Source organism: Mobula birostris, chromosome 2 (assembly GCF_030028105.1).
Source record: "Mobula birostris isolate sMobBir1 chromosome 2, sMobBir1.hap1, whole genome shotgun sequence".
Lineage (NCBI taxonomy): Eukaryota > Metazoa > Chordata > Chondrichthyes > Myliobatiformes > Myliobatidae > Mobula > Mobula birostris.
In genome coordinates, this window is record NC_092371.1 from 133,803,796 (window position 1) to 133,818,754 (window position 14,959).

The 14,959-nt window shown below is 38.9% G+C and overlaps 1 protein-coding gene across 1 annotated transcript in view; it reads right to left on the bottom strand.

Annotated features, from left to right (window-relative positions):
• The window catches only part of LOC140210901 (dynein axonemal heavy chain 8-like), a 1,093,299-nt gene that overhangs the window by 620,390 nt on the left and 457,950 nt on the right, over positions 1-14,959 (bottom strand). Inside the window, exons 34-35 of the mRNA XM_072280167.1 lie at positions 12,244-12,344; positions 7,708-7,845 (exon numbers count right to left, since the gene is read on the bottom strand). Of these exons, the coding sequence (XP_072136268.1) occupies positions 7,708-7,845; positions 12,244-12,344 (239 nt within the window). The remainder of the gene's footprint in view (positions 1-7,707; positions 7,846-12,243; positions 12,345-14,959) is intronic.

The window sequence follows — 14,959 nt, forward strand, 5'->3', positions numbered from 1 at the left end:
CATTGTGTGCTGTCGGTGGTTACAATGCAAGTTTTTCATATTATAGAAACATAGAAAATAGGTGCAGGAGTAGGCCATTCGGCCCTTCGAGCCTGCACCACCATTCAGTATGATCATGGCTGATCATCCAACTCAGAACCCTGTACCAGCCTTCCCTCCATACCCACTGATCCCTTTAGCCACAAGGGCCATATCTAACTCCCTCTTAAATATAGCCAATGAACTGGCCTCAACTGTTTCCTGTGGCAGAGAATTCCACAGATTCACCACTCTCTGTGTGAAGAAGTTTTTCCTAATCTGTGTCCTAAAAGGCTTCCCCTTTATCCTCAAACTGTGACCCCTCATTCTGGACTTCCCCAACATCAGGAACAATCTTCCTGCATCTAGCCTGTCCAATCCCTTTAGGATTTTATACGTTTCAATCAGACCCCCCTCAATCTTCTAAATTCCAACGAGTATAAGCCTAGTTCATCCAGTCTTTCTTCATATGAAAGTCCTGCCCATCCCAGGAATCAATCTGGTGAACCTTCTTTGTACTCCCTCCATGGCAAGGATGTCTTTCCTCAGATTAGGGGACCAAAACTGCACACAATACTCCAGGTGAGGTCTCACCAAGGCCTTGTACAACTGCAGTAGTACCTCCCTGCTCCTGTACTCGAATCCTCTTGCTATGAATGGCAGCATACTATTCGCCTTTTTCACCGCCTGCTGTACCTGCATGCCCACTTTCAATGACTAGTGTATAATGACACACAGGTCTCGTTGCACCTGCCCTTTTCCTAATCAGCCAACATTCAGATAATAATCTGTTTTCCTGTTTTTGCCACCAAAGTGGATAACTTCACATTTATCCACATTAAATTGCATCTGCCATGAATTTGCCCACTCACCTTTGTGCACATAACAATAAACTCAACTTGCCTTGACTTGATCTCATCAGATTCTGGGGATTTATCTATCTTTAAACCCGCTAAGACATCTTGCACCTGTAATTTTAATGATAACATTCTAGAATTTCACCATTCTGTTTCCTGAATTCTTCAGTCATAATGGTCTTTTTCTTAGAGACTACAGGTGAGAAATACTCACTTAAGATGTCAACTACATCCTCCTGCTCAACACAAATTCATATTTCTGTTCCTACTCAGAATAAGAATCAGGATCAGGTTTATTGTCACTGACATCACGCATAAAATTTGATGTTTTGTGGCAGCAGTAGAGTGCAGATATAGCAAACATGTTCCATAATATCAACTTATATACATATTTTTATCCAGCTCTCAATATCCATTCATGTTCAGGATTCCTTGGACTTAGTGTCATTCTTTTTCATCGTTACAGGAATATCTTAGCCTTGAACTCTATTTCACTTTTGAATGAATTTCACTTGCCTAATAAAGATTCTTCTGCAAGTAGAAGCTACCAGTTTCATTCTCCCCAGCTTTGCTAATGAGATTAAATAAGCCCTCCTCAATCAAAGATCTTAATTTCCAGATCATCCTATTCCTTTTCATAATCACCTTGAAACTTAAAAAGTTATAGTCACTAACTCCAAAGACCTCTCCCACTGACATCCCAACCACTTGTCAACATTTCTGCACTTGTGGGCAGTTTTGGTCAGCTGGCCATAAGGAAGAATGTCATTTAGCTAGAAAGGGTACAGAAAAGCTTCATAGAGATGTTGCCATGATTGGACAGCTTGAGCTATACAAGGAGACTGGATAGGATACAGTTACTTTTCTAGAGCATAGGAAGCTGAGGGATGAACCTATTGAAGTAGAAAAATCATGAGTAGCATAGGTGATTGGTCACAGTTGTTTCCCAAGTGTAGGAGAGTCTAAAATTAGAGGTCATGGCTTCAAGGACAGTGGGAAAAGATTTAAAGGGGTCTTGGGGCCAGGCTTTTCATATAAAGAGTACATATATGGTACAAGCTGCAATAGGAGATGATAGAGGTTTGGACTTCTAGAGACATTTAGACAGGTACCTGGATAGAAACATTTTGGAGGGAAATGGCACATGGAACTAGTTCAGATAAGCACTTTGGTTGGCATGGAAAAGTTGGATCAAAGGGCCCGTTTCTATGCTGTATAATTCTTACGATTCTAAGATTATATCCAGTACTATGACCTTCTCTAATCTTTCCATCAAAACAGCCTTCATCTTTTCTGAGCCTTTCACATTAAAATGGTCCTGGTTAATATTGAGTAAGTGGAATTCTCCTTTACTCTTAAATCATTCTGCTGTCTCTCCTCTATCTCATGCTATGACTGTAACTCCAGCAAAAAGATCATTATATTTTTGATTGAGTTAGAACATAATCCACAGAACAGAATAGCACAGGAACTGACTCTTCAGTTTTTATGATTTGTCTTTATCATATGCGTTTGCAAATTAAAACTAAATCATCCATCCATTCTCTGTATATTCAAGTGTCTATTGAAAAGCTTCTTAAAAACCACTACGATATCTGTTTCTAACATGACCCCTGCCAGCCTGTTCCAAGCACCTGCCACTCTGGAAAAAAAAACAGTCCCACACATTTCCTTTAAGCTTTCTCCTCTCATCTTAAGTGCATATCCTCTAGCATTTGACATTTACTCTGGAAGTAGAATCTGACTGTCTATCCTATCAATACCTCTTCTGATTTTATAAACTTTTATCAGGTCTTCGTTCAGAATCCAACATGCCAGTGAAAACAACCAAAGTTTGTCTACCTTCTCCTTGCAGCTATACCCTGTCATTCAGGTGGCTTCTTAGTAAACTCTTTTGTACCCTTTCTAAACCCTCCATATGCTTCCTGTAAGGAAGTGACCAAATTTGCATAAAATATTCCAAGTGCAGCCTAACCAAAGTTTTAAGTAGCTTCCTTATTTTTATGCTTGATGCTCTGTTCTATGAAGATAAGCATCCCATTCATCTTATTTACTAAACTATTTACTTGCAGAATCAGAATCAGGTTTAACATCACCAGAATATATTGTGAAATTTGTTGTTTTAATGCAACAATGCATTGAAATACATAGTAATAAAAACAATAATTTACAATAAGTATATATAAAAATAAAATATAAATTAGGAGGGTTAATGGCGCCTAATGGCGACTCCTTTGCTTGCATCTTCAGAAACAGTTCTATTTCCATTTTTAATATCTCTATTTTTCCCTTTCAAAGTTCTTTTGAAGATCCCAACCTGGAGTTACATGCTGACTATGGTTCTTTGCAGGAATGGGACCTGCTCTCGGGGCTTCACGACTGGCCGTGGTTGTTCAGTACGCCAAAGGCTCAGCCTAAGAGTCCGGCTCAGATTTGGAACCCTAGGATCTAGGGGCTCTGGAGACGGACAGATCAAGGATCGGTGTCATGACAGGCGACCCGTGTGCCATCGGGGGAGTTGGGGTATCTGCAGCTGTGTGCCCAGTTTTTTGAGCACAGGGGTCAAAAAAAGCAGCATGGCAAACTTTTAATATCGTAAACCAGCGAGTTATTTGTTATGTCTTTCCCGCTTGCTGGGAAAATGGAGACATCTCTTTCTCCCTTATTGGGGAGAGAGAGAGAACCTGCGTTATGTTGAATACTAGGTGAAAGGCTAAGTCTCTGGGGCAACTACAAGTCTGTGTCTTTACTAACATAAAATACTCTGCAGATGCTGGGGTTAAAGCAACACTCACAACACGCTGGAGTAACTCAGCAGGTCAGGCAGCATCCGTGGAAAAGATCACTCGACGTTTCGGGCTGGAACCCTTCGTCAGGATTTCCAGCATCTGCAGAATTCCTGTTGTTTTTATTTCAGGATATATATTGTTTTCATTTCTCTGGCATTAAATTGTACTTTTGAACCTTTGAAATTAAATAAGTAGCACACAAAGAAAGGGAAAGATACTGAGGAAGTGTTTATGGTTTCATTGTCCTTTCAGAAATCAGATGGCGAAGGGAAAGAAGCTGATTCTGAAATGTTGAGTGTGTGTCCTTTGGCTCCTGTACCTCCTCCTTGATAGTAGCAATGAGAAGAGGGCATGTCCTGGGTGATGGGAGTCCTTAATGATGAATGCTGCTTTTTTGAGGCACTGCCTTTTGAAAGTGTCCTCGATGCTGGAGTGGCTAGTGCCCATGATAGAGATAGCTAAATTTACAACCTTCTGCAGCTTTTTCTGATCCTGTGCAGTGGCCCCCTCAATACCAGGTGGTGATGCAACCAGTCAAGATGCTCTCCGTGGTATATCTGTAGAAATTTGCAAGTGTCTTTGGTGACATACCATTTCTCCTCAAACTCCTATTGAAATGTAGCCACTGTTGTGCCTTCTTTGTAACTGCATCAATATGTTGGGCCCAGGATATATCCTTAGAGATGTTGACACCCAGGGACTAGAAACTGCTCGCTTTTTCCATTTCTGATCCCTCAATGAGGACTGGTGTGTTTTCCCTTGAATTACCCTTCCTGAAGTCTATAATCAATTCCTTGGTCTTACTGACGTTTTGTGGTCACTTTCAGGCAATTATGGACTTGGATCCCAAGGTCACTCTGTACATAAGTTTGACTTCACACAGTGAACACCTCACACTTGCTTGGACTAAATTCCATCAAACTACTTCTTTGCTCATATCTGTAAATGATCTACTGTATATCATGCTGTATCCTTTTACAACCCTATATATGGTCTGAAAACTTACTAACTCACTCATCTATATTTTAGTTCAAGTCATTTATATATACAGTATATTACAAACAACAGAGGTCCCAGAACTTATTCCTGCAGTACACAAGTGGTCATGGGCTTCCAGCCAGAGAAACATCCTTCCATCACTACTTTATGTCTTCTATGTTCAAGCCAGTTCTAAAACCAAACATCTTTATCTTCTGGATCAGCTTACCATGAAACACTTTGTCAAATGCTTTACTAAACTCTATGCAGACAACCTCCACTGTTCTACCTTCATCAATCACTTTTATCACTTCCTGAAACAAAAATTCATGCAAGTTTGTAAGACATGACTTGCCGCACATAAAGCCATGCTGACTGTCCTAATCAGGTCATGCATTTCCAAGTGCACACAAATCATAACACGAAGAATCCTCTCCAATATTTTTCCTACCACAGATGGGAGGCTCATCAGCCTTTAATTTCTGGGATTATCCCTATTTCCTTTCTTGAAGAGAAAACATTAAGTATTCTGCAATTCTCTTGGACTTTGTCTGTTGCTGGTGATGATACAAAGATCTTCATCAAGGCCTGAGCAATCTACTCCCTTGCTTCTTTTAAAAACCTGGGGTATATCTTATCAGGCCCTGGGGTCAACTACCTTAATATTCATAAAAAAAAACAGCATTCCTCCTTCTTGATCTCGAAATGCTCTTGGCCATTAGGAAGCGCCACACTGATCTGACTATCTTCCATGTCCTCCTTGGTGAATCTTGACACGAACTACTTCTTTAGTACCTTGCACAGATCTTGCGTCTGCAAGCATAAATGCCCTCCTTGCTATCTTATTCTTTTTAATGGAAGTATAAAAAGGCTTGGGATTCTCCTTAATCCTTCTTACCAAGGACATTACATGCACAAAGTGCTTATGGAACTAAGTGGGTCAGACAGCATCTCTGGACAGAAATAAATAATCAACATTTCAGGTTGGGACCCTTTATCTGGACAAATCAAAAGTTATGGAAAAAAGAACAGGCAAATGGATTTGAGGAATGGAAAGTGATGATCTATTGAATGGCTAAGCAACTTCAAGATTGGGCTCAGGATGACACCCAAATTGGTGATAAAATTCTAAAAAATTCTCTCATGTGCTATAGTAATTTTGCACTGAGATTATCATTAATGAATTAGCAACAATAACTATAATATTTTTAAGGAAAAATTATGAGTCCTACTGCTTACTTATGTATATTCACTGTTTTACCATTAATAAAAGTATAAGGACAGATTAGAATATAAATGAAGCAGTTTAGAAAACCTGTTCAAAAATTAATAATATTAATCTTTTAAAAATAATTGAAAAATAACTTCATTTCTAAATAGTATTGTTACCCTCACTAATTTTTATAGATGCACTGTAGAAAGCATTCTTCTGGGGTGCATCACAACCTGGTATGGAAGTTGTCCTGTCCAAGGCCAGAAGAAGCTGCAGAAGATCGTGAACACAGCCCAGCATATCACACAAACCAATCTTCCGTCCTTGGACTCACTTTACACCGCACGCTGTCGGAGCAGTGCTGTCAGGATCATCAAGGACAAGACCCACCCATCCAACACACTTTTCGTCCCTCTTCCCTCCAGGAGAAGGCTCAGGAGCTTGAAGACTCAAACGGCCAGATTTGGGCCGTACCCTCCAAGTACCCGGACCTGCCTCTCATTTTCTTTTCATTACCTTACTTTCCCTTTTCTATTTTCTATTTATGATTTATAATTTAAATTTTTAATATTTACTATCAATTTGTACTCCAGGGAGCGCCGAGCACAGAATCAAATATCGCTGTGATGATTGTACGCTCTAGTATCAATTGTTTGGCGACAATAAAGTACTACAACTGCTTACTATCCAAGTACTGATGTGTACATTAGGTCTGTGAGGATTTCAAAATGTATCATCCAACTTAACATATTCTTGCAACCATCTAGCTAACACCTAGCTAAGCCTGCGTGAGACATTTCCTAGGAAAACATCTCACCGCTCTCAGGTTGTAAAAAAGTCATTTCCTTCATTTGGCAGTAAGGAAAATCACTATGTAGCTTTTTGTTATGGGTGGTTTAAAGAATTGGGTGGCACAGCATACTGCGTGCCAACATAATGCTTGCACATGCAATCTTGGGCATGCATGCTCAAGTTCTCCACCCCTGAAATAACCACTCCTGTGCCTACTAATTGCAATCTTATCCTTCTCAATATTTCCATAGCGAATTATCCATTAAATTTAGGATCTTCAATCAACCATTCAATCCATATGTTGCTTTAGAAGAGTGAAACCCTACCCACCAAATGAACCATGAAAAAATTGAATCATTATCAAAGATTAGATGATTTCTGAATGGATTCTACTTCTGCTTACAACCTGTTTTAACATAATGAGGCCAAAGTTGTGCATTTGCCCGAAGTATCAGGGTTGACTATAACTGAAGAAAATATATTTTGTTAAAACATAATTATGTTCAAGATTCAAGATTGTTTAATATCATTTCCTGTACACAAGTGTAAGGAGAATTAAATAATCGTTACTTCGGATCCGATGCAGAACAAAAAAAATAAAAGAACACAATAACAATAATAATAATAACACAATAATATAAATACATAACATAGCTTCTATCTACAATTTTGTAAATGTTGAACTTGAATTGGTGATCCTGTAATTGATCTAAGTACTTGAAAGTAATATTAATTCTGTATGGCATACATCCACAGGCATCTTGAGTGAGCATTACATGGCCAAACCTCCTTGATTAGGATATACTCCATAGTACTTGTTGCTTCTATCAACAATTATGGAAAGTCAGAATGCTGGAGAGATTTATTTCTTAGAAGTTCCTTCTTAGGCCTGTTGAGGTTACACTACTGTAATTTCAATGGAAAGATTAACTTGGGCAGATACATTGGCACACTCACAAAATATGTAACATACTTAACATTTGTGAAATAAAAGTTTGATAAAATATTTGCTTTACCAATAGCAATGTAAATAACAAACTGGCCTGTTTACTTCAGTTACCTATTCTGAAACTCCAACAGTTCAGTGTTAATCTTCTCAATATCCAGTTCCACCCACAGAACATCATAGTAGCCATTAATGTTATTCATCACTGTATCATACAGCCCATACAATTTCTGCAGAAGACTTAGTTCTTTTCTGAAAAGAAAACAACAAAAGTAGCAGCTATTAATATTAAAGTAAGTGACTATCATTTATTCTTTAAGTCAGGTGCTTGAACTTATGAAAAATTAGGACATGATATGAATCTTATTCTAAAATTCACTTTAAAATGATTTCAAATTATTATTTTTAAATTAAAATGAAAAGAAGAAATGTTGAAAATAATCAGTAATTCAGGCAACATCTTTACTGAGAGGAACAAAGTTAACATTTTAGATCAATAATTTTGCATCTGAGCTCAAAATGATGAAGGAACAGCCCAGTCCCTCATGGGTAAGGCCCTCCCCAGCATTGAACACATCTACATGGAGTGCTGTTACAAGAAAGCAGCATCTATCATTAAGGATCCCCATCATCTCGCTGTTGCCATCAGGAAGGAGGTTCAGGAGCCCCAGGATTCACATCACTAGGAAGAGTTATTAACTCTCAACCATCAGACTCTTGAACCAAAGGGGATAACATCACTCACCTTCACTCACCCCAACACTGAGCTGAACACAACCTGTGGACTTGCTTTCAAGAACTCTTCATCTTGTGTTCTTGATATTTATTGCTTATTTATTTATTATTTTTTCTCTTGTATTTGCACAGTTTGTGGTTTTTGAAAACTGGCTGTTTGTCCATCTTATTGTATGCAGTCTTTCATTGATACTATTGTGTTTCTTTGCATTCACTGTGAATGCTTGCAAGAAAATGAATCTCAGGGCTGTGTATGGAGACATACAGTAGTGCTAGAAAGTTTGTGTATCCTATAGAATTTTCTCTATTTTTGCATAAATATGGCTTAAAATGTGATCAGATCTCCACGTACGTCCTAAAACTAGATAAAGAGAACACAATTAAATAAAAACACAAAAACATTATACTTGTTCATTTATTTATTGAGAAAAATGATCCAATATTTGATGTATTTGTTGGAAAAATTATGTGAACCTCTGGGGTAATGCCTTCTACAAAAGCTGTTTGGAGCCAGGTGTTCCAATCAATGAGATGAGATTGGAAGTGACCTGTCTTATAAAAAAGGCACACAAAGTCAGGTTCCTGACAGAGCCTCCTCTTCTCAAGAAAGATTTATTTATGTGCACCATGCCTCGATCAAAACAACTTTCAGAGGACCTTAAATGAAGAACTGTTGAGATGCATGAAGCTGGAATAGGCTACAAAAGCATTTCTAAAGACCTGAGTGTTCATCAGTTCACAATGAGAAATTGTCTAAAATGGAGGAATATCATTATTGTTGAATAATTGAATTATTGAATATTGAATATCATCCTGCAAAGATCACAGCAAGAGCACAACATGCAATTCTGAAGGAGGTGAAACAGCAAAAGCCCTGCAGAAATCACAAGAACTTGCTAAAGTCTCTGTTGATGTGTCCACTATAAAAACACACTGAACAAGAATGGTGTTCATGGAAGGATACAACAAAGGGAACCACTGCTCTTCAGAAATAAACATTGCTGTATGTCTCTAGTTCCCAAAAAAAAACACCTGAATGTTCCACAACACTTCTGGCACAATGTTCTGTGGACAAACGAGACAAAAGTTGAACCTTTTGGTAGAAATGCACACTGCTATGTTTGGAGGAAAAAGGGCACTGCACACCAAAACTTCATCCCAACTGTGAAGCATGTCGGAAGGAGCAGTTTTTGGAGTACTTGGAGGCACATGATAAAATTGGCCAAAGTCAGCATGTTTCCTTTTAAGGGGAAATCTTGCCCAAGAAATCTGTTGCAATTCTTTGAGAAACTAACAGGCAGGATAGACAAAGGACAGTCAGTGCACGTTGCTTACTTGGATTTTTGGGCCTTTGACAAGTTGCCACACATGACTCTGCTGAACAAGATAGGATTCCATGGTATTACAGGAAAGTCACTAGCATGGATAGAAGATTGGCTGACTGACAGAAGGCAAAGAGTGAAAATATACCGGGTATTTTCTGGTTGGCTGTCAATGACCAGTTGTGTGCTGCAGGGGCCAGTGTTGGGTCCACTAGTTTTCACACATTATATGTTATTGATTTGGATGACAGAATTGATGGCTTTGTAGCCAAGTTTGTCAATGGTACAAAGATAGATGGAGGGGCAGGAAATTTAGAGGAAGTAAGGAGTCTGTAGAAGGACTTGGACAGATAGGAGTACAGGTAAAGAAGTGGCTGATGGAACACAACATCAGAAAGTGTGTGGTTATGTACTTTTGTAGAAGGAATAATGGCGTAGACTATTTTCTAAACAGAGAACAAATTCAGAAATTGGAGGTGCAAAGGACTTGGGAGTCCTAGTGCAGAATCCCCTAAAGGATAACTTGCTGGTTGAGTCGGTAGTGAGGCAGGCAAACGTAAAGTTAGCATTCGTTTTGACAGAACTTGAATATAAAAGCAAGGATGTAATGTTGAGGCCTATAAAGCATTGGTTCGACTACATAAGGAGAATGTAAGCAGTTTTGGGTCCCAATTCTAAGGAAGGATGTGTGGGAATTGAAGAGGATCCAGAGTATGTTTATAGGAATAATCCTAGGAATGAAAGGGTTATCATATGAGGAGCATTTGATGTCTCTGGGCATGTACTCACTGGAATTTAGCAAAGTGAGGTATCATTGACATCTACTGGATATTGAAAGACCTGGATAGAGTGGACAAGGCAAGGATGTTTCTAATAGTGAGAGAATCTGGGGACCATAGAGTGCAGCCTCCGAATAGAAAGGTGCCCCTTTAGAATTGAGGTGAGGAGGAATTTCTTTAGTCAAAAGGTGCCGAATCTGTGGAATTCATTGCCACAGGGGGCTGTGGAAGCTAGGCCATTGGGTATATTTAAAGTGGAGTTTGGTAAATTCTTGATTAGTAAGAGTGCCAAAGGTTATGTGGAAAAGGCAGGAGAATGGAGATGAGAAGGAAAATAACTCAGCCATGATGAAATGGCAGAGCAGACTCAGTGGGTCAAATGGCCTAATTCTGCTCCTATGCCTTATGGTCTAAGAAGAAGGCATGCCCTGGATGGTGAGAGCCTTTACTGATGGACACTATCTTCTTGAGGCACCACTCCATGAAGATGTCCTCAGTGAAGGGGGGGGTGGTTGTACTTGTGATGGAGCTCACTGATTCTCAAACCCTCTGCAACCTCCTGTGAATCTATGCTTTGGAGTCTCCATACTAGGCTATGATGCAACCAGTCAGGATGCTCTTCACCATACATCTATAGAAACTTGCAAGTTTTTGATGACACATCAAATATCCTTGAATTCCCAGTGAAGTAGAGCTGCTGGTGTGCCTTCTTCATGGTTGGCTCAATGTGCTAGATGCAGGATAGAACCTCAAGATGCTGACACTCAGGAATTTAAAACGGCTTACACATTCTACCAGTGACCCCTCAATGGGGACTGGTGTTTATGGCTTCCCATTCCCATAGTCCACAACCTATTCCTTGAACTTGCTGACATTGAATGTGAGGTTGTTTTTGCAACACCACTCAACTAATTTATCTCATTTCTGTATGCCGCCTCATCACCATGAGATTTTACCAATAATAGTGAAGTTATTTCAGATTTATAGATCTTAGCCACAGAGTCATAAGTGCAGAGAGATGAGAGCACTGGGCAAAGCATGCATCTTTGAAGTGCATCTGTACCAATTGTCAGTAAGGTGAATATGTTATCACCGATCGTTACTATGGTCTCCTGATGAGAAAGTCAAGAATTCAGTTACAGGGAGAGCTACAATAGCTCAGGTTTAGAAGCTTGGTGGTTGGACTATTCAAAATCATGTCGGTGTTGGTGATAATGCTGCTTCTAGAAAATCTCTATACTGTGTAAAGTAGGTTCTCAGTAAAAGCAACTTGGACAAATTCCGTTCACTGGTAAGTAGGAAAATACCTGCAAATACATGTGGGTATTGTAATATTTCCAAGAATTCAAATCAACTTTGAAATGTTACTATGTTCCTGCCATGCTCTTTCTTATGAGTTTTAAAGAAGCTGGGAAACCATATATCAAATAAAGTGCAAATTTTATTGAAATTTCAGTTCACCAGACCAACTAGTCTATGCTGATAAGCAATGTAAATTGCCCTAGGACTTCATTCAGAAGCAGCTAATAAAGGATTTAAGCTGGTTTCATAATACAGATAGATATTGCCTGAATTTTGAGCCCCCATTGACATTCAAACCACACATTAGTTTAAATTCCCTGCCAAAGGACTGTATAACATAAAAGAAGCCATTTAGCATTGTCTTTTTCACAGCACATCTTTGAAAAAGTTTTTGTATTGGCCTTACTTCTATTTAAATAGTTTTGTTTTCCAGATTCATCTGAAGATCTGTCTAGATCTGGATGCAAAAAGTAGTAAATTAACCAGCATGGGAAGTTATAAACAATACTTACTTATTTTTCTGTAGTAGTTCATAATCCTGGACAGGCAATCCAAATAATCGTTCTCCTGATGAATAAGTCTCAAACTTCCTCCATAAGTCATCAAACCAACTCTGAAGCAAAGAAAGAGCAGGTACAAGCACTATTGACAGCAATGGTGATTCTTTAATGCTCGACACAGATTATAAATTCCATTCATTTTACATTTGCATTTTTTTCCACTTGCGATTCAGATTACTGGTGTGTGCCAATTTCAATTGATTATTTTGAGGGGTTAAGGTAGATGGCTCACAAGCTTTTAATGCCATGCATATAATTCATGACTGATCTGTATCTTGTTTATCAATGCATTTCTTTTCAATGAGTCATTGAGTTATAGAGCACAGCAAAACCATCTGTTTAATCACAACCATGCCAATCATCAAGTACCCCTCTACGCTATTCAATTTACCCAATTTGGTCTTTAACCTGCTGTACCTTGGCAATTCAAGTGCTCATCTCGAAACTTCTCAGATGTTATGAGAGTAACTACGTTCATAACCAACTAAGGCAGTGCATTCCAGATTATAACCACCCTCTGGGTGGAAAAAAAAATCTTAAGATCTCCTCTAAACTTCTTCCTCCTAAACCGATGTTTAACACTTTTGCCGCAGGGAAATGTATCCTACTATCTACCTAATTTATGGCCCTCATAATTTTGTATACCTCAGTGAGGTACCCCCTCAGCCTCCTCTGTTCCAAGGAAAACAAACCTGGCTTATTCAGATTTTCCACATAGGTTAAAAACTATATTCTAGGCAACATTCTGGTGAATCCCCTCTATAACCTCTATTGTACAATCATATCGTTCTTATAGTATGGTAACCAGAAGTGCATGCAGTACTCTGGCTGTGGCCTGACGATATTTTATAAAGCTGCACAATAATCTCCCTGCTTTATTATTCTATTACTTACTAATGAAGATTAGTATTCTGCATCTCTTCCCAATCTTATCTACCATCAGGGATCATAAGGCATCAAGGTCCGTCTATTGCTCAATACTTCCTTGGCCCCTACCAATCATTATATTATGTATATCCTAGCCTTATCAGATAAGTATGAAATAATGTACATTGTATAACTTATCAGCCAGGAATGCCGAAGTAAATACAAATAGATAGCTGTTGACGTTCACCAAATCTAATGACTACTAAGCCTTTCCTACTATTATCAAGAGATTTCTAACTTTGTTCAAAGTTCAAAGTAAAATTATCAGAGTACATACATGTCACCACATGCAACCCTGAGATTCTTTTTCTTGCAGGCATACCTAGCAAATCTATAGAACAGTAACTGTAACAGGATCAATGAACAACAAACTGTGCAAATGCAAATATAAATATTGTTATAAATCATGACCTCAATGAGTCTACGAAATTCAACTTTAGCTTTAGTTAATGTAAGCTAGATAATTTTACTGTGCATACCATTCTATTTCTAATGAAGAGTTTCCAAGCTGCAATGTTAACTTTGTTTCTCTCCCTTTGATGTGGCCTAACCTGCTGAGCATTTCCAGTATTTTTTGTTTTTGTGTAGTATTTACAGATTCTACTGTTTTTCAGAATTTCAGTTAGAATTTACTCTTACTTAAGTCGCAGTCATCAAGACAAGTGGAGATAATCTAATCAAATTCAGGAGTTGTATCTCATAGTTATCAGAAAGGATTGAGTAAGTGATCACTGGCCATAGAATTGTTAACCTTTGACATGTCCTTGAAAACAGTCAAACCTTTCTTGACTTCTCTGTTTAGCAGGTAATAATTACCTCAGGGACATTTATGTGATTTTGTGATGATAAAGCAGATGAACATCAACGGATAGTTGCAAGAATCTCTTCGGTAATATTTATTGCTGCTCATTTGTATAATGCATTTGTTACTTATAACTTTGTAGCCTGAGTGGCAAGTTGGAGATACTTCTCTACCTAAGGAGGTGTAAGGCACTCCTTCCCTCTACTAGCCTGCAGGTCACCCTTGGGCAAGATGTAGCACCTGCTTAGCAGGTGGTGGATGGTTGTATGAGCAGCTGGTGCATATCACACCCAGTTTACGCAACACTGATGCCAGGCAATCTCTGTAGAGTATTGATTAATGCTCAAGTTCCAGTCTTGTAAAGACATTGCACAGAAGGTGGCACTGGCAAACCACTTCTGCTGAAAATTTTCCAAGAACAATCGTAGGCGTAGACCATGATCGCCCATGTCATATGACACGGCACAAAAGACCAAAAGATATAGGAGCAGCGTTAGGATATTTGGCCCATCCAGTCTATTCTGCCTTGTCATTGTGGCTAATCAATCTTCCTCTCAGCCCTAATCTCTTGCCTTATTCCTGTTCCCTTCATGCCCTCACCAATCAAGAATCTATCAATCTCCGCTTTAAATATGCATAAGGACTTGCCCTCCATAGCTGCCTGTGACAATAAATTCCACAGATTCACCACTCTCTGGCTAAAGAAATTCCTCCTCTTCTCTATTCTAAAAGGATGCCCCTCTACTCTGAGGCTGTGTCCTCTGATCTTAGACTCTCCCACCATAGAAAACATCTCCACATCCATTCTATCAAGGCTTTTCACCATTTGAGTGGTTTTAATGAGGTCACCCCTTATTCTTCTGAATTCTAGTGGATAGAGGCCCAGAGCCATAGTGATGACAAAGAACACTGCAGCCTGTGGCTGTATGGAGGTCTTAC